The 23,815-nt window shown below is 39.8% G+C and overlaps 1 protein-coding gene across 25 annotated transcripts in view; it reads left to right on the top strand.

Annotated features, from left to right (window-relative positions):
• The window catches only part of Mycbp2 (MYC binding protein 2), a 238,672-nt gene that overhangs the window by 29,983 nt on the left and 184,874 nt on the right, over window positions 1–23,815 (top strand). For all 25 annotated transcript variants that reach the window (NM_001106055.2, XM_087585430.1, XM_087585423.1 and 22 more), the window contains 6 exon segments: window positions 6,255–6,470; window positions 13,450–13,603; window positions 18,627–18,823; window positions 20,191–20,433; window positions 20,644–20,715; window positions 22,290–22,386. In NM_001106055.2, the coding sequence (NP_001099525.2) occupies window positions 6,255–6,470; window positions 13,450–13,603; window positions 18,627–18,823; window positions 20,191–20,433; window positions 20,644–20,715; window positions 22,290–22,386 (979 nt within the window).

Genomic DNA, 23,815 nt, shown 5'->3' with positions numbered 1-23,815 from the left:
TTAATACCTGAGATTTTCTCTTCCAGTTCTTGTATTCTCTTGTTGAAGCTTGCCTCTGTAGTTCTTGTTTGAATTCTTAGATTTTTCATTTCTAGAATTTTCTGTTTATTTTTCTTTATTGCTTCTATTTCCATTTTTCAGGTCTTGCATATTCTTATTTGTTTCCTTCAACAGTTTGTATTTTCTTGACTTTCTTTAAGGGATTTATTTACTTCCTGCAATTGTTTGTTTATGTTTTCCTGTATTTCTTTAAGGGATTTATTAATTTCCTCTTTAAGGACCTTTATCATCTTCATACAGTTTTTTTTTTTTTTCTTTTTTCTTTTTCGGAGCCGAGGACTGAACCCAGGGCCTTGCGCTTGCTAGGCAAGTACTCTACCACTGAGCTAAATCCCCAACCCCTCATATAGTTTTTTTCTTGTACTTCAGCTGGGTTGTAATATTCAGGGTCTACTGTGGGAGGATAGCTGGGCTCTGGTAGAGACATATTGCCCTGGTGTTGTTGACTGTGCTTTTACACTGGCGTCTAGGCATCTGGGATTAGGATGATTTGAGTCTAGGGCTGATTGTCTTTGTTGGGCTCCTGCTTTGTTCTTTGGTTTCTCTATCTTCTCTAGACTTTTGGAGAATGTGGTGCCTTTGCATTAACTATTTACTGACCTGCTCGGCTTATGCATTCAAGAGAATACCTGTTGGTGTTGGAGGCTTGGGTACAGGTTGCGTTAGGGAAAGAAAAGTTAGGGGAGAAGGTCTTTGTGATGTCTTGGAGATGGGGGTCAGAGAGGAAAGGGAGATGGCAGTGTTTCCTGTTACAGAGATGGGGATGAGACTTGGAATCTTGGATCTGTAAGTCTACCTCCAGCCTACTGCCTTGGGAGTAGAGGCCCTTGGGTTAGCAGTGGTTGCCTGGTATAGTTGGAGGCCGGGACAAAATACCAAGTTAGGGAAGGGAGGTTAGGGCAGGAAGGTTAGGGCAAGAAGGACTGTGGACATGAGGGAATGAAGGTTACAGTTGGCATTCTTTTGTAGCAGTGCTGAGACTGGTGAGGGGGTAGGTTTTTGAGGGAAGGAGGGAGTGGTAAGGGTCTTCAGTTAGTTTTCCTGTTTCCCTAGTACGCTTAGCTGGTGTGTTCTCAGTGAATGCCTGCTGGTCTTGGAGTCTGGGATAATGGAAGGAGTTGGGAGAAGGATGGTTGGGGAATGAGTTGGGGAGAATATTTTCGTGATCCCTTAGGGGATGAGGTCAGATAGGAAAGACAAATCCCAACGGGTTTCTTGCTACAAAGCTGAGTTGAAACTGTACTTGGTTCATCCTCCCTCCCTCCCTCCCTCCCTCCCTTTCTTTCCTCCTTCCTTCCTGAAGCTTTAGAACAAGTGTTTTTTTTATAAACCTAATTGATTAGTATTTTCCTTATGTAATTCATATATTTTATAACCTATATGAAAGTTGCAGAAATTATTTTTTTTAGGTTTTGCCCAAATATTTTATACCTTCATCTAATACCTTTAGGTAAATTGTTTCAAGTTAATTTTTAAGTATTAACATTCATTTTTTTCTCATTATTATTCAATGGATCTGGCTCTATTTGTTAAAAATTCTATTTATTTATTTTTTCATTGAATAATCTTATAAAAGAGCCAGTTAACCATATTTACTTTGGATGTATTTATGGAATCTGTTTTGTTTAGTTGATTCAAGTGTATGTTTTTCTATCAATACCATGTAATGCTATACTATAGCTTTATTTTATATCTTAAAATTGGGTGGTATATTTTCCAAGATTTTTTTTTCTAAAATTTCTGTAGCTATTTTAATAGTTCAGATGTTAAATACATCTACCTCAACAACCAAAGTTGTTCTCTAGTTTCTACACTTATACAGTGGTAGAATACTCCTGCAAGGTTCTTAGGCCACTGAAGGTCTGCTCCTTGAAGTGAATTGTGGGGCCCTCCCTCCATTATCTTTATCTTTTTGGCTTCCGTGTTCACTGGGGATATTTCCATGTACTGCCATGGCATATGACCTTGCCACTGGCCCCCAAAACAACAGAAGCAAATTATTATGGAACAGAACTTCAAAACTGGGAATTGAAGTAAATCTTTCCATTCCTAAGTTTATAGTAAGTAAGAAGTAAGTATAGTAAGCTAGAAGTAAGCAAGAACAGCCGTTTTCTGTCCTTTACATTTCTATGGAAGTAGTGTGGTGATCCTGATCTATTATTAGGAGCTTTGAGAATTGGGTTGGTGTTACGTTGAGTCTGTAGGCTTGCTGAGATTTGTCATGTCAGGGATGCATCCTTCTACAGTCCATGGACGTGATAAGGAGGCTTGTCCATTTATTTAAGTCTGTTAGTGTTCAAGATGGGGTTTGCCAGTGTAGTCCTAACTGTCCTGGAACTTGCTCTGAAGACCAGGCCAATCTCAAACTCAGAGATCACCTGCCTGAGTGCTGGTATTAAAGGTGTGTGTGTGCGCCATAAGTGCCTGGCTCACAGTCTTATTTAATTTACCTCACTGATGTCCAGTGTTTATTACATAAAGCTCATGCACTTTTTATTACATTTATTTGTAATTGTTACATTTTGGATGCTATTTTAAATGTTATGATTTTAAAAATTAATTTGCTTTGAGATCATTGTGTAAAATATTTTTTATTTTTCATATTTAACAAAGGTCTTTTAAATCCTTCACTCACTTTTTCCTTTTGTTAGCATCCTATATAATTAGTTTCATAAATAGTAATACACTGGTATAATCTACAGCCTTATTTGGATGTTACCATTTATGTGTGCGTGTGTGCCTCCTTGTTTATCTTGGAGGCCAAAGGTCAGTCAGATGTCATCCTCTAGCTGAACCCAGAGCTTCCTGATTCAAACTGGCTGGCCAGCAGGCTCCAGAGACCCTGCTCTCAGCACTTCCTAGCACTGTGACGGTGGCCTACTTCACCACACTCATCAACTCTCCTGTGCACACCTAATGCTGGCATGTCCAGCTCCTCACTGACCAAGCTGTCTTCTCAGATCTCAGTTTCTTCAGGTTTCCATATGCTTACGAGTGTGCATCCCGTTCTGTGTGATAGCACTACCTCTGTGACTACTGTCAGGTTTGCATATGCTTACGAGTGTGCATCCCGTTCTGTGTGATAGCACTACCTCTGTGACTACTGTCAGGTTTGCATATGCTTACGAGTGTGCATCCCGTTCTGTGTGATAGCACTACCTCTGTGACTACTGTCAGGTTTGCATATGCTTACGAGTGTGCATCCCGTTCTGTGTGATAGCACTACCTCTGTGACTACTGTCAGGTTTGCATATGCTTACGAGTGTGCATCCCGTTCTGTGTGATAGCACTACCTCTGTGACTACTGTCAGGTTTGCATATGCTTACGAGTGTGCATCCCGTTCTGTGTGATAGCACTACCTCTGTGACTACTGTCAGGTTTGCATATGCTTACGAGTGTGCATCCCGTTCTGTGTGATAGCACTACCTCTGTGACTACTGTCAGGTTTGCATATGCTTACGAGTGTGCATCCCGTTCTGTGTGATAGCACTACCTCTGTGACTACTGTCAGGTTTGCATATGCTTACGAGTGTGCATCCCGTTCTGTGTGATAGCACTACCTCTGTGACTACTGTCAGGTTTCCATATGCTTACGAGTGTGCATCCCGTTCTGTGTGATAGCACTACCTCTGTGACTACTGTCAGGTTTGCATATGCTTACGAGTGTGCATCCCGTTCTGTGTGATAGCACTACCTCTGTGACTACTGTCAGGTTTCCATATGCTTACGAGTGTGCATCCCGTTCTGTGTGATAGCACTACCTCTGTGACTACTGTCAGGTAGTCCATCTTAGCGTGGCTACCATTTGCCACCCTCTGTAGCCGTTCATGTCAGTTCTGTCTCCTCAGCTCCTGACTGTTCTTCATCACCGTAGGCTTGCTATTTCAAGAGTACTTACTCGAATGGGCTGGTATGTAATTTATGGGATTGGCTTTTTATAATACTTGATATAATTTCTATGCATTCATCCACCTAATTGCACACATTAATAGTTTGTTCCTTTTCTACAGCTCATCAGTCATAGCCTAGTGTGGCTGTACTGTAGTTTGTCATTGTACCTAGTAAAAAGGCTCCTGGGCCTGGTGGTGGTGGTACACGCCTTTAATCTCAACATTTTGGAGGCAGAGGCAGGTAGAGCCCAGAGTTCGAGGCCAGGATGGTCTACAGATTGAGTCCAGGATAGCCCGGGCTACATAGAGAAAACCCTGTCTTGAAAAACAAAAACAAAGACATCTGGGTTATTTTTTAGTGTGGAACTGTTTTTGAATAAATCTAAGAAAATTTCCTTGCTGTTTTTTGGGTGAACATAGGTGGTATTTTTTTTTTTTTAACTCTGATGAATGAAATTGCTGGATTACATTATAGGTACAAGTTTAGTTTTTTAAAAAAATATTTTTTTCTTGTTTCAAGTTTATTTGTACAAACAGCATAGGACACTGGTCATCTGCAAACAGTGTATAGGTTTCACAGGAGTGCATCTGTCTTCACACTGGCAGGAGCCTTTTTTATGAGGCCTTCACAGGGGCCTGGGCACCTTGGGAGCCTGAGCTGGAGCTGAAGCCTGGGCCTTAGCTAGAACCACAGACTGCCTTGGTCTGAGACTTGGGCTTTGATTGGCAGAGCCTATGAGCCTTGGCCATGTGACTTCAAATCTCTTCCCAAGCTTGGGGTGAGCGATGAAAGCTGGGTCCTTTTGGCATCTTGGGCTTGATGGCCTGAGGCCTCTGCATGCACACTCACGGCCTTGGCATTGTTGGCCTGCGTCTTCTTCAGGTCTTTCTTGTGCTTCTTAGCAAAGCACATGTTCCTCAGGAACTTGGGGTCAATGCCCTTAAGAAATTCGTATCTTTGTTACTGGGGTTTCTTGATGCCATTTCTGTGCCGTTTGCGGTGTGGTGTGGTTCTTGGACTTGGCCATGTCTGCACAGTAACTTGCGGCTCCTGAAGCACCTCAAAAATATATTTTTAACTTACCTCTTACCGTTGAAATTGTGTCTATCTTTTCCATTTCCCAGGGTTGGCACTATTGGATTCTGTTAGCTGTACTGTATCTCCTTTTCACTTACATCATGTCTATGGCCCTAGGGATGTTGGTGCTGTGCTTTGTAGACCTTACCTGTATCTTTGTCAGTGTTGTGCCCATGTCTTTACAGGGTTCAGTGTTGAGTTTGGAAATACTGTGCACATTCCAAATTCTTACTACTGGTCTTTTGTGAGATGTGTGTTTGCAGATGTTTTCCCCTGTTAGAGACTCAATTGCATTCATTTAAACTGGCATTCATTGTTTTAGGTTTAATTGTTTCATTACTGTGTGTATTCGTGTTTACCTGCATGCATGTAGGTATTGGGAGTCAAACCCAGGTCCTCTGGAGAGCAGCCGTCCAGCTGTCAGTGGTGTCGTGTTCATTCTTCACGTATGGCTGTTCTCAATGCTTTTACTTGTGCACTGTGATTTTTGCCAAGCCTGCATATAATTTCCAGTAGATTTCTTTTCAAAATTGTTTGTATGTCTCAGGATATAAAAACATTTCTAGAAGATGATATTCTTCTCAGTCATTTTTCTCCGGTTGCTGCAATAGGAAGGTAACAGCACATGGAGTTGAATCCCTGAGCGTTTGCCTTGTCCTCAGTCCTGGGAGTGAGGCAGTCTGTTCCCATGTCTGACGGGCTATGACGTACTTATCCTTTGTCTAGTTGAGAAAATACCTTCCATTCCTGATTTGCTTATACTTTTTTTGTGTGGTATTGGTATTAGGTTTTTGTCAATTTTGTATAGTATCTTGTGATTACTACTTTATTACATTTGTTCTTTTGGGGAATTAATTATACTCGTTGTTTTTGGATGTTGTATCAACATTGCTTATTGATTAATACTATTATATATTATTTTAATATATTCTTAATATATTTATGTTGTTTATTTTTTAGTATTTTGAAAGATATATTCACAAATTACATGACGATTTAACTTATTTCTTATTTAAAGAAGTATCATCTCTTGCTCCTCTTCAATACTTTATAAAAGAAGAGAGACATTTTCTGCCTGTTTTTGGTACTTGAAATTTAATAAAATAGTTTTTTCACTTATGTAAGATATGCAAGGTAGTTTAATCTGTCTATACTTTTTATGTACAATGAAATGATAATTACAAAGAATGTAAACGAGAATAAAGTGTTGTGTTTTATATTTCAGTCTGAAAACTTGGAGAATACAGTAATTATCCCCGATATCAAACTACATAGCAATCCCTCAGCCTTCAACATTTACTGTAATGTACGGCATTGCGTTTTGGAGTGGCAGAAAAAGGAAGCATCACTGGCAGCTGCATCGAGGAACTCTGTACAGAGTGGAGAATCAGACAGTGATGAGGAAGAGGAGTCCAGAGAGCTCCCCATCAAGCTTCCAAAGGTCAGCCACAGAACTCTGTTTAGATGCATTGCCTATGAGTGCTCTGGTCATCAAACAGGCACGCAGACTCCGTAGATACTCAGCTTTTTCTAAAACAGTGCATTAAAGTGACATGGCTTATGGGTAAAACTAGGTCTGCTTTGGGGGACTTTTAACCAGCTAACAGCCAGTAATTGGAAACACCGCGGATGAGCATGGGGAGCACAGGCTGCAAGGTCAGTGGTTTGTAGCTTGTTAAGGCTGTTAGTGTACAAGAGCTGTAGCGTGGCTGTGGTCGTGTGCAGGCCTCCAGCAGAGGCAGATGGATCAGCTTGGAGCCTGTGAGCTTCCCTTACGGTGAGCGTGAAGAGGATGTGACTGAGCAGGCCCCGGATTTACATTTTTCCTTAAAATAGAACCAGAAAACTTCCTCAGCAGCAGCTAAACTGAAAGCTTTGTCTTACCTGTTTACTATTTAGCTGTCTTCTTACTATTCTGCTTACCTGGCCTACGGCAAAAAATAAGATGAGACACAGTTCAGTCCATACTGTTCTGATGTCATGTCCTCTTACCAGAAGCATATAAATTATTTCCTATTAGAGCTGAACAAACTGTTCTTAATGTACCTTGTTCTAAGGATTTGTGACTAATTTTATTACATACCACATATATGCATGCATGCATGCATGTATGCATACATACATACATACAGGAGATTTAGTCTTTCTTTTCCTCCCTTTATCCTTCTTTCCTTCTGTTTCTGTTTTCATTTTCTTCTTTCATAGCAAGGAGGATCCAGTCCAGGTCCTCATAGTCCAAGGCTAGTGCTGTTCGTGGACCACATCACTAACCTTAGCATTATTATAGTGCTTCTAAGAAAAGGGAAAATATAATCATTTCAAAATGGTTTGGGTAGGATTCATGCATATTGTTTTCTTATAAATAAACTTAACAGTGATTATTTTACCAAAAATGATTCATATATTATTAATGGGTGCATTAAATCCATCTGGAAAACTTATTTACAAGGTATCTTATAAATATTTTTTTACATGTACCTTCCTTGAGTTGTGGAGACAGATGGAGCCCATGTCCCTGGGCTGATTTCCCTTTTGTGGTCTGTGGTGGCTGTTCCTAAATATGCACTGTCCTTGACTTGGTTTCTACTTCATAAGCAAAGGGAGTGACAGCTTTGTGAATGTCCCTGCTTCTTGACCGGCATTCTCAGAATGTGTGTCTTCCTCCTTTTCCCTTTCCTCTGGTGTCTGTTTCTGCTCTAGATTAGAAACACTTAGGAAAAGTTGGTCATTAAACTGTTCTCCAACATTAGTGTAAGTGAGTAGTGAAGAAAGAATCATCCATTCTTAACAGTTTCCTAGCATGACTGGCAATGTCTAAAAGGAAATCTGAAAGAAAAAAAACACAAAAGAACACATGGTTAATGCTCTATTTTCCACCACATACTTTGCTTTCTGGACTCAGGGACTAATGATTAAAAACCAAATTGCTTAAGTTGAAATACCATTAAAATTATAGTTTTTAAATGCTGGATAACTGGGTACCTCCACTTTATCATCTACATATTGAGAGCATTATGTATCTCATAATATTTCAGTTAAGATTAAATGGGTTTATGAATGTTGAGTGCTTAAGAGTACCCAGCACATACATACCAGGTACTCAGTAAATGAGAGTTGTAGTTATGAATGCCATGTCCCCAATGGAGGAGTGAGGGAAAGGACTGAAGGAGCTAAAGGGGTTTGCAACCCCATAAGAACAACAATATCAACCAGCTAGACACCCTAGATCCCCCAGGGACTAAGCTACCTACCAAAGAGTACACAGAAATGGACCTATGGCTCCAGCTGCATATGTAGCAGAGGATGGACCTGTCGGGCATCAATGGGAGGAGAAACCCTTGGTCCTGTGAAGGCTCGATGCCCCAGTGTAGGGGAATGCCAGGGTGGGGAGGTGGGAGGGAGGTGGATGGGTGGGTGGGGGAGCACTGTCATAGAAGAAGGAGGAGATAGAGGGTTTCTTGAGGGGAAACTGGGAAAGGGTATAACATTTGAAATGTAAATAAAGAAAATATCCAATCAAAAAGTCATGTTAGAGCCAAACAGTAGAATGCATAGTTGTATTTACTTTTTAGTTACTTCCCAGTGTATCCTGTAATTTAATATAAATACTTTATATGCAAGGAAGTGGAGTTTCTAGAAACTCAATGTGATGCTATATTGAGAGATATGAAGGTGAGGGGACGCAGAGAGGCCTATGCAGCAGTAGTACCTCCTGGGTGGAGAGTGAGCTTGCGGGCGCCTGGCAGCCTGTAGCATCCCATCAGAACTGACGCAAGGGAGGGGTGAGGCTTTTATGATTTGAAGTGATGGGAATTTGAAGGTAGGTTTTCTTTTTCTCCTTTCACCATGGATTTTGTCTTGCTCTTCTGGTATATGTGCCTTTCTTTTTCCTTCTCATCTGAGTTTTCTTTCTCTTGTATTATTTCTCTTTATTGGGTATAGCAGTTTTGTATTATTAAGTCTTAAATCAGTTGTAATGCTTACATACTTTAAAAAAAAACTCAAACAGAAACAAATTTCTATGTCATTAAAAAGTATACTGTCTCTTGAGATTGTTTCAATAAAGCAAATAGTAGAGTATTTACAATGATAGCAATATCAAACGTAAAAGGGAAGAAGAGGGGAAGAGGAGGCATGAGAGGGAGAAGAGCTGGGAAAGATGAATTTGCCTGTAAGCCCGGGTGACTGTGCTCCCAGTCGCCATCACGCAGTGAGCCTGTCGGCCATCACGCAGTGAGCCTGTCGGCCATCACGCAGTGAGCCTGTCGGCCATCACGCAGTGAGCCTGTCGCTATCACACAGTGAGCCTGTCGGCTATCACACAGTGAGCCTGTCGCTATCACACAGTGAGCCTGTCGGCTAGTTTTTGAGTGTTTGCTGCCCTGCTCTTCACGCCAGGAGGGAAATGTCCTTCAACTTTTAAAGACCAATCTGTGCTTTCAAACAGTTCTTTTGGTTCATACTCCTTATATTTCTCATAGTTTTTTTCTTGGCTTCTGTCTACGCAGAGATACCTGTTGAATCTACATTTCTGGTTGGTCTCTCCTTAGGGCTTTGGCCACATACCTGCCTTAAATCCAGGTTGTTGAGAGCGAGCTAAATATCATCATTATTCCAGCTACCCAGGAGTCTTCCTTCAGTCTTCCCTTTTCCCATAGATGGGTGACATTGCCACTCTGAAACCTTGACAATATGCCCATTCTGCCATCTGTTTCAGCCTTCTATAGTGAACTACCTACCAAACATTACAGTTTAGATATGAAATGTCACCCAAGGATTGTAGCATTATCTGGGAAGGTGCTGCAGACTGTAGAAGAAGGTGGCAGCGTTCAGCTAGAGGAAGGAAGGCACTGGAGGCAGGTTCTGGGAAAGGATCTTGACTCTGAAACTCATCCTGCTTCCATCTCTGCTCCTTCTTCACCATGAGGTGAACAGATCTGTCCTCTCCATGTTCTCAATACCATATTCTACCCAAGTGCGTGAAGTCCAACAGTCATGGACTGATCCTTCTGAATCCGAGAGACAAAATAAATTCCTTCTAGCTGGTTACAGATATGCAATTGTAGCTAATCTAGTACTCCCTATCAGTTCTTCTTTAACCATTCTCGTGATGAAGGCCTTGTCACACAGATTTCCAGCCCTCATCAGCACTGCCTAAGAACACCCAGCCACCTACCTGCTGTTGAATCTTACTTTACCACCCTTTAGCTAATTTGGCTAAATAACATCTAAGTAACTTTTAGGAACTATGCAGAGATACGTACCTGGTTCTAGTTCTTTTGCCTAACATCTTGGATGTTTTCTGTAGAAGACAGCAGCTGTGTCAGTTAGCTGGCATATGAAGCTTTCTGTGCTCTAGCTTCTGCCATCTGACTTACCTTAGTTACTGCTATGTCCTCTGTCCCATGTGTCCTACATAGCCTACTATATCTACACTGTCAATTTTAAGACACTAGACAAGTTACTATTGATTTCTTTTTTGTCTCTACTAGAAAATGTATCCTAGTGCTTTGTTCTTGTTCCCTAGTACACTGCTGCCCACAAACTCAGAAAGAATTACTTACTTAGGAACTGAATAAATTAGTCAACATAAAAGTTTATTTTAAAATAAAATATTCACCAAGCCTCGTGAGATGGGAAGCATGAATCCCACTAGAAAATTACGTAGCTCTGACATTTCTGTATAACAGGAAACATCATATAAATGAGCCCCATCCAAAAATGTCAGCCCTGAAGAATTTGTGAGTTATGAATAGTCATTATTGTTTATATAGAATAAGATATAAATATGTATCTTTGAATAAGCAACCCTAAGTACTAGAATAGTGTTGTCTTCCTTTGCTTGAGAAGAGAGATACACGTTAGTACTGAGTGTTTTGGTTTCCTCCAGGTACATAGCTCCCTATAGAAAGCCTAGCACATTTTCATTTGTTAGTCCATCCCATCAACATAAACCACAACAGGTGAAAATAATTATAGGAGAGTTTAATAAATTGAAATTCTGTGTATAAACTTGGCTAAACTTACCTATAGTCAAGGCTAGGATTTTAGATACCTTCTGTAAAGACAGTCATATTGGTTATTTTGACTTCTCTACATTTACACACTTGAGAAACCTTATAAATGACAGCTAGAACAGCAGGATTTATCTACAGATAATCTCATTTTTGTCTAAGAAAACCAGTTGTGTTTCTGAATTGTAGTAATTTTTAGTACACAGATGAGTAGCTAGTTAATTGATATTAATTGAATATTAATTGTGTCTCTATATTTGCTAAACACTGAGCTAATCAAGGGAAATGTTTCTTGTCCATAGAGGGATAGTTTAGTTAGGAAATGAAAATAAATGCACGCAGTTATACTATAATGTAATAAATTCTAAACAGGAATTTGTTTTGGATAAGAGTTCTGTACATGGCTCACTTACCCTCCTACGTTACCAACTCTCAGAAGACAAGGCCCAGCATATCTTCATATCTTCTTAGTGAGTTGCACAGAACAAGTATTTAGAAGGGTGCATTTATATAATGTATAATATTTGCATCATATGTAGAATAAATATAATGTAAAAATCTCAACAGAAAGACTATTATTGCCCTATTTTTTTTTTTACAGCAAGTTCTTTTCTTTCTTTTTTTTGTGGTATTCTTTTTTTTTTCATTTTTTTTTTATTAACTTGAGTATTTCTTATTTACATTTCGAGTGTTATTCCCTTTCCCGGTTTCTGGGCCAACAGCCCCCTAGCTCCTCCCCCTCCCCTTCTTTATGGGTGTTCCCCTTCCCATCCTCCCCCCATTACCGCCCTCCCCCCAACAATCATGTTCACTGGGGGTTCAGTCTTGGCAGGACCCAGGGCTTCCCCTTCCACTGGTGATCTTACTAGGATATTCATTGCTACCTATGAGGTCAGAGCCCAGGGTCAGTCTTTGGGTAGTGGCTTAGTCCCTGGAAGCTCTGGTTGCTTGGCATTGTTGTTCATATGGGGTCTTGAGCCCCTTCAAGTTCTTCCTGTCCTTTCTCTGATTCCTTCAACGGGGGTCCTGTTCTCAGTTCAGTGGTTTGCTGCTGGCATTTGCCTCTGTATTTGCTGTATTCTGGCTGTGTCTCTCAGGAGCGATCTACATCCGGCTCCTGTCGGCCTGCACTTCTTTGCTTCATCCATCTTGTCTAATTGGGTGGCTGTATATGTATGGGCCGCATGTGGGGCAGGTTCTGAATGGGTGTTCCTTCTGTCTCTGTTTAATCTTTGCCTCTCTATTCCCTGCCAAGGGTATTCTTGTTCCCCTTTTAAAGAAGGAGTGAAACATTCACATTTTGATCATCTGTCTTGAGTTTCATGTGTTCTGTGCATCTAGGGTAATTCAAGCATTTGGGCTAATAGCCACTTATCTATTTTGTTCTTAGAATTATTGTTTGAAGCATTTTTACAACTTGGTCTTAATTTTAATTCGTTTTTAGATTTATTTGAGTATACTGTAGCTGTCTTCAGACACACCAGAAGAGGGCATCAGATCCCATGACAGATGGTTGTGAGCCACCATGTGGTTGTTGGGAGTTGTGCTCAGGACCTCGGGAAGAGCAGTCAGTGCTCTTAACTGCTGAACCATCCCTCCAGCTCCTTATTTTAATTCTTAATGTCACTTCTGTACATAATTTACATTCTGAAGTTATATATCTCATTCTCAAAATCTTGATGTTGGCTGAGAAATAGAGTTTTATTGTCTAGTGTTGTGTTACTAGTCTTCCAGAGTTATCATAGCAGCTCATTGTAACTTTACTCTTACAGTCTCTAACTAAAGATTTACTTCTTTTGCTAAAGAGAATTAGGCATTTCTTGGCCCAATAAGAACTATTCTGATTTAACTAAAATACCAGTGGTCTTTTCACTAAGTCGATTTTAGCTCCTTAATGATTGATTATCTTGACAAATGAAGGGGGCACTAGCTGTAGATGATAACATTGCAGTTGTTCTATCACAGGAAGGGCTGAGGTGACATCACTCAGTTTTCGAAGCTGCCTGTGCAGTATGTGTTGTCTTTATTTTGGGTTGTGAGTACTGTAATAAAGCTAATTGCATGCAACCAATGCATTATATAAATTGACAGAGTCCATTTTTTCTGAGTGAATACCATCTGTCCCTGAGTTCAGTTTTCAAGGTTTTATTCAACATCCCTTTCTAGGGGTTCATTGTTTCCAAACTAGTCTTTAAATAATGTGACTTGTTCTTAGTCTTGTATATAGGTACATGGTTTTCAAAATCTTCATGTTAAAAAATTAAAAGTAAAGTGGTGTGTTCTTGCTTTTCTGTTTAAACATCATGGCACTTTATTGAATATTGAGATAACTCGCACAAACTAGATTATAGAAAGTGTCATTTACTTATATATTAGAAAGCCTAATTTTCTTTTCATATTAAACAGATTATTGAGGTTGGGCTTTGTGAAGTCTTTGAATTGATCAAGGAGACTCGGTTTTCTCATCCATCCCTGTGTCTAAGGAGCCTCCAAGCCCTGCTGAATGTGCTTCAAGGCCAGCAGCCAGAAGGCCTTCAATCAGAGCCACCAGAGGTCCTAGGTAAGAGCTTATGCTGGAGTGAAGCACGTGAAAGGGAACCATGCACAGAGAAAGCAGGAGTGTAACTTTGCTGTTATTGTGCTGTGCTTTACTGGAGATGCAGTCTAAAGAGTTATGGTTTGGGCAGAGGTGTTTCTTGGTTGTTGTAACAATAGGAGAGCAACAAAATGTAAGTCCTTGAAATCCCAGAATAACACCCAAACCCTAAAATGCCCCTGAACTTGAATCCCTGTGGCCAATAGCAAATATGAAACTTCTCCACTGGTTACTCTAGGCCAGTGGAGCTCAGCCTCTGGGTTGTAGCCCCTTTGAGATTGAACCACCCTTTCACAGGTGTTGCCTAAGACCATCAGAAAACACAGATATTATTGTGATTCATAACAGTTAGAAAATTACACTTATGATGTAGCAATCAAAATAACTTCATGGTTGGGGCTCCCACAGCCTGAGAACTGTATTAAAGTGTTGCAGCTGTGGGAGGGTTGAGCATGAGAGCCACTGCTCTAGAGGGTTTAAAACAGTCAGGCAAGGAAAAGAAATAAGTGTCACAAACCTCAAGCAGCATAGTGATTTCTAAAGAGAGTCCATTCCTTTGTATACATCATAAACAACAATAACAACAAAATTGTTTTGGGGAGAAAGGGTCTTATTTAGCAAGATTCATTACATAAAGATACTGACTTTTCTTCAAGTATGTTTTTTTAGTGTTGCTTGCTTTTCATATGAATAACTTAGGCTTAACATATAACCATGTAAGGAAGATAGGAACTTTCTGCCATGTGATAGAAATGTAGGTGAAGCATAAGTTTTACTTGGCTTATTGTTTTTCTCTGATGATAACCATGGGTATCCTGTCAGTCTGGAATTTTCTAGATTGTTTTAATAATATAGGAAAATACCCTCAAAGCCATACAGATATGATTCTCAAACATTAGCCTGTGTCTAAGTCATCTGTGACCCAGGTATGTAGTTTTTCATTCAGTAGCTTTAAGCTGGCACCAAACATTGATATTTTGAATACGTTTTTGGACAATATATTGCAGCTGGTGGCCTGGCAACACTGTTGATTGACTTAGATTCTGATTCTATGTTCTCTGTATCTGGCTTCACGTCAGTTTTCTTTTTTATTTAAATTGTTTTTTTGAAACAAAGCCTTGCTGTGTAGCCCAGGCTGGCCTTGAACTTTATCCTTCCTGCCCTAGTTTCTAAGTACCAGTGTTAATAGATATGTACAACTATGCCCCACCTATTTGAATTTTATCAGATCCACATTTTGAGAACCTAATTATATGCCAGATCTTTCTTTCTTTGGTCAAATATAGTGATTTAGTTTTTATGTTTAACTTGTGCCTGTCTTGGTCACATCTTCCTGGGGGGACTCTCTTGTGCTTGGCACTATCTTAGAATCCTTTCTGCCTCCTGGATGTCCTACCTTCTCTTCTTTCCTTTTCTGTAAGTCATAAGTTTTTTAATTGACAGGTGATATATCCATACAGTATACAAGATATTCTCTTGACAGGGGAGATATGCTGAAACTTTAAAGACAGCCTTTATTATACCTCATCCCCAACCCAAGGCACCGAACAAAAGGTAGTACAGGTTAAGGATTAGTCAGTTTGTTGGTTCATGGGATAGTTGCATCAGTAATCTTATTAATATTGCAATTTGCAAATTCATTTGGAATAACAAAAAACCCAGGATAGCGAAAACTATCCTCAACAATAAAAGAACTTCTAGGGGAATCACCATCCCTGACCTCAAGTAATATTACAGAGCAGTAGTCATAAAAACTGTATGATATTGGCAGATAGATCAATGGAATAGAATTGAAGACCCAGAAATGAACCCACACACCTATGGTCATGTGATCTTTGACAAAGGAGCTAAAACCATCCAGTGGGAAAAAGATAGCATTTTCAGCAAATGGTGCTGGTTCAACTGGAGGGCAACATGTAGAAGAATGCAGATCGATCCATCCTTATCACCCTGTACAAAGCTTAAGTCCAAGTGGATCAAGGACCTCCACATCAAACCAGATACACTCAAACTAATAGAAGAAAAAGTGGGGAAGAACCTCTAACACATGGGCACTGGAAAAAATTTCCTGAACAAAACACCAATGGTTTATGCTTTAAGATCAAGAATCAACAAATGGGACCTCATAAAACTGCAAAGCTTCTGTAAGGCAAAGGACACTGTCATTAGGTCAAAACGGCAACCAACAGATTGGGAAAAGATCTCTTTACCACTCCTATATCTGATAGAGGGCTAATATATACAAAGAATTCAAGAAGTTAGATTCCAAAGAGCCAAACAACCCTATTAAAAATGGGTACAGAGCTAAACAAAGAATTCTCAGCTGAGGAATATTGAATGACTGAGAAGTACCAAAAGAAATGTTCAACATCTTAGTCATCAGGGAAATACAAATCAAAACAACCCTGAGATTCCACCTCATACTAGTCGGAATGGTTAAGATACAAAACTCAAGTGACAACAGATGCTGTCAAGGATATGGAGAAAGAGGAACACTCCTCTATTGTTGGTGGGATTGCAGACTGGTACAACCATTCTGGAAATCAGTCTGGAGGTTCCTCAGAAAATTGGACATTGAACTGCCTGAGGATCCAGCTATACCTCTCTTGGGCATATACCCAAAAGATGCCCCAACATATAAAAAAGACAGGTGCTCCACTATGTTCATAGCAGTCTTATTTATAATAGCCAGAAGCTGGAAAGATCCCAGATGCCCTTCAACAGAGGAATGGATACAGAAAATGTAGTACATCGACACAATGGAGTATTACTCAGCTGAGGAATGGCTACAGAAAATGTAGTACATCGACACAATGGAGTATTACTCAGCTATCAAAACCAATGACTTCATGAAATTCATAAGCAAATGGATTGAACTAGAAAATAGCATCCTGAGTGAGGTAACCCAATCACAGAAAAACATACATGGTATGCACTCACTGATAAGTGGATATTAGCCCAAAAGCTTGAATTACCCAAGATGCAATCCACAGACCACAGGAAGCTCAAGTACAAGCAAAGTGGTAATGCTTCAGTCCTTAAAAGCAGGAACAGAAATATTCATATGGAGATAAAGTTTGGAGCAGAGACTGAAGGAATGGCTATTCAGGACCTACCCCACCTGGGGATCCAGGCCACATATATACAGCCATCAAAACTAGACAATATTGATGAAGCAAAGAAGTGCATGCTGACAGGAGCCTGATATAGCTGTCTCCTGAGAGGCTCAGCCAGAGCCTGACAAGTACAGAGGCAGATGCTAGCAACATACCATTGAACTGAGAACGGAGTTCTTGTTGGAGGAATTAGAGAAAGGATTGAAGGAGTTGAAGGGGCTTGCGACCCCATAAGAACAATGCCAACCAACCAGAGCTCCCAGGTACTAAACCACTACCCAAAGACTTTTCATGCAAAGACCTATGGCTCCATCTGCATATGTAGCAGAGGATGCCCTTGTTGGGCACCAAGGGAGGAGAAGACCTTGGTCCTGCCAAGGCTGGACCCCTCAGAGTAGGGGAATGTCAGGGGGGTGGGGAAAGGAAGGGGGAGTTGTTGAGAAGGGGGAACACCCTTATACAAGAATGAGAGGGGGATGGGATAGGGGGCTTATGGTTGGGAAACTGGGAAAGGGAATAACATTTGAAATATAAATAAAAAATATCGAATTAAAAGAAAAAAAGAAAAAAGAGTACCGATTGTTCCTATAGAGGCCAGAATTTGGTTTCCAAACCCCATATGAGGCAGTTGACAACCTCTAGTCTTTCCAGTTCCAGAGGATCCAGTGCTAGCTTCTGCCTTTCTTGGGTATCTGCACTCTTGTGTGCATATCCACATACTGATACTTATACACATATAAATAAGAATAAAATAAATCTTTAAAATAATTTATCTTGGGGATGGTTCAGTAGGTAGAGATCTTGCCACAAATTATATTAACAAAGGAATGAGTGTATTTTAAGCAGATAAGTAGAATTTTTATTTGAAAATTGTCTGATTCTAAGTGAGAAAGAAGAATAGTGAATGTTAGATTTTGAGCACTATTTTGGCAGCTCCTTTAACACTAGCAGTAGATCCCATGGTCAGGAAGACGGTGACAAATAAGAGGGAGAGTTAATCAGGAAGAACATACATGGTTATTTGGGAATTAGGAGAATGAAGAAATGATGCGAGATGATCCTTCCTATGAATTACTGAATGAATCACAAGATCCTTCCCATTTTCAGAGAATTGTGAAGCAGCATTGATTCTCTTTCTTTCTCCCTGTTCCTCTTTATCTCTCTGAGGTTTTTTCCTGTCAATCTGACTTTTTTCCCCCCCACTCTCCTTTATTTTACTTTCTAAGAATTTTCAGTTCCCCTTTCCCTTTCTGCTGAAGAAACACCCAGGCAGTATTGATTCAGTGCTGTGATATAGAACAGTCACACATTCTCCTTTTCTCCTTTGTCACTACATGGCTTTATGAATAAGGGGAAGTTTGCCGGAGTCTCAGTTGTGTTACCTATTAAAGAAGAAACTTTTTTGTGCTCTGCCCTGGGAGAATTCTTTAATAAAAATGAATTATATACCATGTCTATTATTGTGAGATGTTATTTACAAATTATGTTAATTGTAAAGCTTTTAGATTAAAGCTATAGCTATTTTCTTGTGGTTTTGTAACTATGCCCATGGGCCCATTCCTTCCTTCCACTCTGAAAGTACAGTGAGTAGTCTTGTATAAGGGTGAGTGTCTTGTATAAGCAAGACTGATTTATATGAACTTAATTTTATTACTTCATTTACAAAAGTAAGGGATAGAACTAAACGTTCTCTAATTCCTTGTTATATAAATGCGGTAATTGTGGAGTGGTTAACTAGACAAGAACTAGTGAAAACTAATGGTTGTAGGTGCCTTACATTTATATACAGCGAGCAAGGTATAATAAGTGTGTACATTCAGTGCTCTTTAACTCAGATGAATATAATGGAATCCTGTTCTATCTATCCACAGAGTCTCTCTTCCAGCTCCTATTGGAGATTACAGTTCGGAGTACTGGGGTGAATGACAGCACAGGGCAGTCCCTCACAGCACTCTCCTGTGCTTGCCTCTTTAGCCTGGTGGCCTCCTGGGGAGAAACAGGAAGGACACTTCAGGCCATCTCTGCTATCCTAACCAACAATGGTAGTCATGCTTGCCAAACGATTCAGGTATTTCATATTTTTAGCAGTTAAGAAATTTTCAAAGATGCCAAATTGTACGTTTCTTCATTCTGTCTATAAAAGTTTTCTGCCTTTTCTCATTATATAGTGTTTTGATCTCTCTGTTGTTGATATACAAATAATGTGTAGCATTTGATTTAAGCTTTATGTGTTTTAATTTTGTATCATTAAAGATAACAAATGGATTTTGGTAAAATCTCTAAATATTTAAACTATAATTAAGGAATATAATATAAAAGGTGGTCCTATTAGAAAAACAATCAAATAGAACTCCAGGAAGTGAAAAATCAAATGATTATAATTTGAAAATCAAATGCAGAGTTAAATAATGGTAGTATGGTTAAAAGCACAAATAGTTAGCTAGAGGTAAAAGGAAGGACTTATACAGAATATACCAGAAAGAGAAAATAAAAACCATGTACAGAGAGTAAGGAAGCTAGTGTATACCAAGCAGACCGTATAAACATCTTCTGGGTTCCATAAAGCAATGACAGATCAAAGTGACAGAGAACTAGTTATAGACAAGATTTACAAATGTCAGTGAGTGAAGGAATCCTTCTTTTTGTTGTTGTTGTTGTCATTGTTCTTTTGTTTTCCGGAGCTGGGGACCGAACCCAGGGCCTTGCGCTCTACCACTGAGCTAAATCCCCAACCCCGAGTGAAGGAATCCTTAAAGAAGTCTAATCTGCCTGAGCTTGGCTTCTCCTTTTTTTTTTTTTTTTAATTACTCATTGCCCCTCCTGGTCTGCCCTCCCACTGTTTCTAATCCCATTCCTCCTCCTCCCCTTTATTCAAGGGGATACCTACTCCCCACCCCTTTCCCACCGTACCCCTACCACACCTCCCCACTTCCTGGGTCCTCTAGTCTTTCCAGGGTTAGGTGCATCTTCTCTGACTGATCCCAGACCCGGCAGTCCTCTGCTGTATATGTGTTGGGGGCCTCACATCAGATGATGTATGCTGCCTGGTTGGTGGTCCAGGGTCAGAGATCTTGGGGTCCAGGTTAGTTGTGACTACTGGTCCTCCTATAGGGTCTCCCAGCTTCTTCCAGCTTTTCCCTAATTCAGCCACAGAAGACAGCAGCTTCTGTCCATTGGTTGGTGTAAGTATCTGCGTCTGACTCTTTCAGCTGCTGCTGGGACTCTCAGGACAGCCATGCCAGGCCCCTGTCTGTAAGCACAGCACAGCATGCAGGAATAGTACTTTACTTCTTACAGATGAAGTTATAGTTTGTACCTTTGCAAGCCTGCCAAATATTGATCAGTCTTTATAAGTTATTTTGCCAGCAATAATACAAGTATCTTTACTTTGTCTGAAAAAAATTAAAATGTCTTTTTATGTCTTCTTTTGAATAGGTGCCAACAATACTAAATTCACTACAGAGAAGTGTACAGGCAGTGTTGGTTGGAAAGATTCAAGTCCAGGACTGGTTTAGCAATGGCATTAAGAAAGCAGCTTTAATGCACAAGTGGCCATTAAAGGAAATATCTGTTGATGAAGATGACCAGTGTCTGCTTCAGAATGATGGATTTTTTCTTTATTTGTTATGCAAGGATGGATTATACAAAATAGGCTCTGGATACAGTGGAACAGTTAGGGTAATGTAACTCTTTACACTTCTTATCGGAACAGAAATAGCCATAACTCAGTGACTGATTGTACCCTGGTTCTAGTCCCTTTAGTACTGTCTAATTATTACTTTTACTGAAAATTATAATTGATATGCATGTACTAAATATTATGTACATTTTTATTACTTTTATTGTTTAGTGATTATTACTTCATAGACAATTTTTGTTGTTTTACAGGGTCATATATATAATTCTACATCTCGTATCAGAAACAGAAAAGAAAAGAAGTCTTGGTTAGGATATGCCCAGGTAGGAGAATATCCTCAATAAATGAAATTATCTGCTCATACTCGTTGAGTGAATTTCTGTAAGAATGCTGTGTTTGTCATAAGATAGCTAGGTAATGGTTCAGGGCAGAAGGAAAAATGTAAAGTCAGAATTGATCAGTGGTTCAATTACAAGCCTGGCTCTGCACTGTAACAACAGTGTGACTGAGGACAGATCAGTTTATTTTGTTCTCTATTATTTACATTTAAAGAGGAATTTAAAACACCTTCTTTGGGTTCTTGTTTAAGCGAATCTAGGGACACGAATCATAGACAGCCTTCTTCATTAACAAATCTGAATTGAAAATGAATAAGTGGCCCAGGATCAAATTAGTGCTCCTTGTCATAAACTCTTGCATTCCAAGTGTAGTTCCTGTCCGTCTAGCAAACATTCTCGGCCTGCCCAGTGGACAGCCACCTGCTAGAGATGCATACAGAAAGCCACAAAGGAAGGAAACCAGCAAGCCCCTGGAGCTTACTGACTTCTGCTTTTACTAATTCAGCATCAGATACAGTTGCTTTTCCTCCTCTGAAGAAAAAGTAAATGAAAGATGGACAGAAAGGTTCAGAAATACTCAATTCTGTTGTATCCCTGTCTTTGAGACTAGTCCCAGGTTCCTTCTGAAAAGTATAAAGTGGAAAAAAATTCCCTACACTTTATGGTTTCTTGAGCTAACAGGATCTGTTGTCAGCATAAAATGATAAAAGAGGCATTTGAAAATAGTTTGAAGACTAAAGAAATTGTTATTTTGTCTTCATACTGTTCTGGCAACTTATAAAGGAAAACATTTAACTAGGGGTTTGCTTACAGTTTAGGCAGTCGTCAGTGGGGAATGTGGTGACAGGCCAGCAGATGTGATGCAGGAGCTATAGCTGAAAGCTCACATCTGATCCTCAAGTTGTAAGGAGACAGAGGGACAGATGGTCAGAGAGAAGTGGAGGTGGGGGAGGGGGATGCGGGAGGGAGAGAGAAAGAACAAGAGAGTTGGGATGGGCTTTTAAACACTCACAGCCTAACCCATGGCACACCTCCTCCAACAAGGCTACACCTACTAAGCCCTCCCACACAGTTCTACCAACTGGAGGCTAAGCATTCAAACATTTGAGCCTTCAGACCAAGACATGTATGAAGAATCCTAGAATCCTCCCACTATATCAATTCCTGGCACATTCAAGTGATTGTCTTTTAAAACCCAGTGTGCTTTAAAATGTCTCATTAATTTAGGCTTAGGTTTTTTTCTAGGAAATGATGTTATGGAAAATGCTTTAACTTTTGAGAAAGAGTGTGTGTGTGTGTGTGTGTGTGTGTGTGTGTGTGTGTGTGCTTGTGTGCGTGTGGCACGTGTGTTTGCAGGCCAGAAGATCACTTTTAAGTTTTTCCTCAATTGTCTCCATTTGAAGTAGGTCTTGTGTCTTAAACTTTAATCTTAATATCCTTTAGATAGAATTATTGATTTTTTATGCATCAACAAAATAAAATACAGAAACACACAGCTGCTTTTTCTGTTGGTAATGAAAATATATGGTAACACAGTCAGCACTGTTGTGTGTCACCAGGGTTACTTGTTATATCGGGATGTGAATAACCACAGTATGACAGCCATAAGAATAAGCCCCGAAACGCTGGAGCAAGACGGCACTGTAATGTTACCAGGTAGGCTAACTGCGGCCTCCTCCTTCACAAGTTGCTTCAAGAATCCCGCATGCTAAGATATTTAAACATGTGAATGGTAATTAGCAAACAGTAGTACTTGCTTACAAATGAGTTTTTAAATATTATTACATATTATTTCCTACAGTAAGTTAGTACGTGGAACGATACTAGGCATCAGAAACAAAGCACAATGGGGTTTCCCATTTATTTCCAAATCCATATCTTTCTACAGAGTCTAACACCGTTACTCATTAAGGCCTTCCAGAAACAGGGTATGTTATGTTGTTTCTTGTTTCACTAGAACCACTACATTAACTCTTAAATCACCTTGTACAAAAAGCGTGGTGGTTATTAATCAGCTTAACAGCGCCCTCGGGTTTCTTCTGTTTTAAAGGACTTGCAGTGGTAGGGCATAGGATGGTCAAGAAATTGTTCACGTTCATCACGCATGCTTTGTACGAAAGCTCTGACAGGGACTTTGGGGACAGTTCATCTGCCACTGTGCACCATGCTGCCTGCGTTCTGAGCACTAGTTCTCAGGTCTTCAGCACTAGGCAAATGCACAAACATTCTCTGTCCTACAGTTGTAAATTTGCTTATACCATTGTTACTTCCTAAAGCCGATTACGTAGTAACCCTTAAATAGTTAGTGTTTGTTAGTAATCTCTTGGCAAACAGTAAGAGACGCCTAAGCATTGGATCTTCTGAAGAAGTGAGATTTATAAAGACACATTGAGAACGATATCTGCTTCTTGCCTGCTTGTCCAGTTTTTAAATATTCTTATAGCTTCATAAGAAAATGAATTGAACTTCTCTATTTCTGCGTTTTTCCGAAGTAGTATACAGATAGCACCATAGAGCAAAGAAGCATTTGATGTCCATGTCAGTGACAGAACAGTTCTTGAAAATGGCAACCTACAAATTCATTTTGTACCACCTTTTTTCAGATTCTACATTTTTTTTCTAAACAAGTCTTAGGCTATATCATTGTTTAACAAGAGCAATTTTAGAAATATTTTAAGTATAGCATGTATCTGCTGTGTAATAAAATGGGTTTCGTCAGGATTATTGTCATATACTGTGACATAGACATTCGTTATATTGCTACTCCCAGTGCTAGTTTCCCAGCATCCTTTTCGTCTCCCACCTTCTGCTGATGGAAAAGGTTTTGTTTTTCGGTATATTTTTTTCCAATTTGATTGTTTTTGTTCTGAGCTGTCACTGTACAGCTTGGCCTGGCCTGAAATTTGCTGTATAGACTGGGCTGGCCTTGAACTCACAGAGATCTGTCTGTCTCTGCCTCCCGAATGCTAGGATTAAAGGCATATGCCTCTACACCCGGCTGATTTAAAAAGAGTATTTTAAAATAATATCTAATCCTCTACAAAACTCATGCAAGCATATGAAAATAGTCATAGAACACGAATCA

This window comes from Rattus norvegicus, chromosome 15, assembly GCF_021556685.1.
Source record: "Rattus norvegicus strain SHRSP/BbbUtx chromosome 15, alternate assembly SHRSP_T2T, whole genome shotgun sequence".
Classification (NCBI taxonomy): domain Eukaryota; kingdom Metazoa; phylum Chordata; class Mammalia; order Rodentia; family Muridae; genus Rattus; species Rattus norvegicus.
The sequence above is the reverse complement of the archived record's forward strand: the minus strand, read 5'-3'. Positions and strand labels throughout refer to the sequence as shown.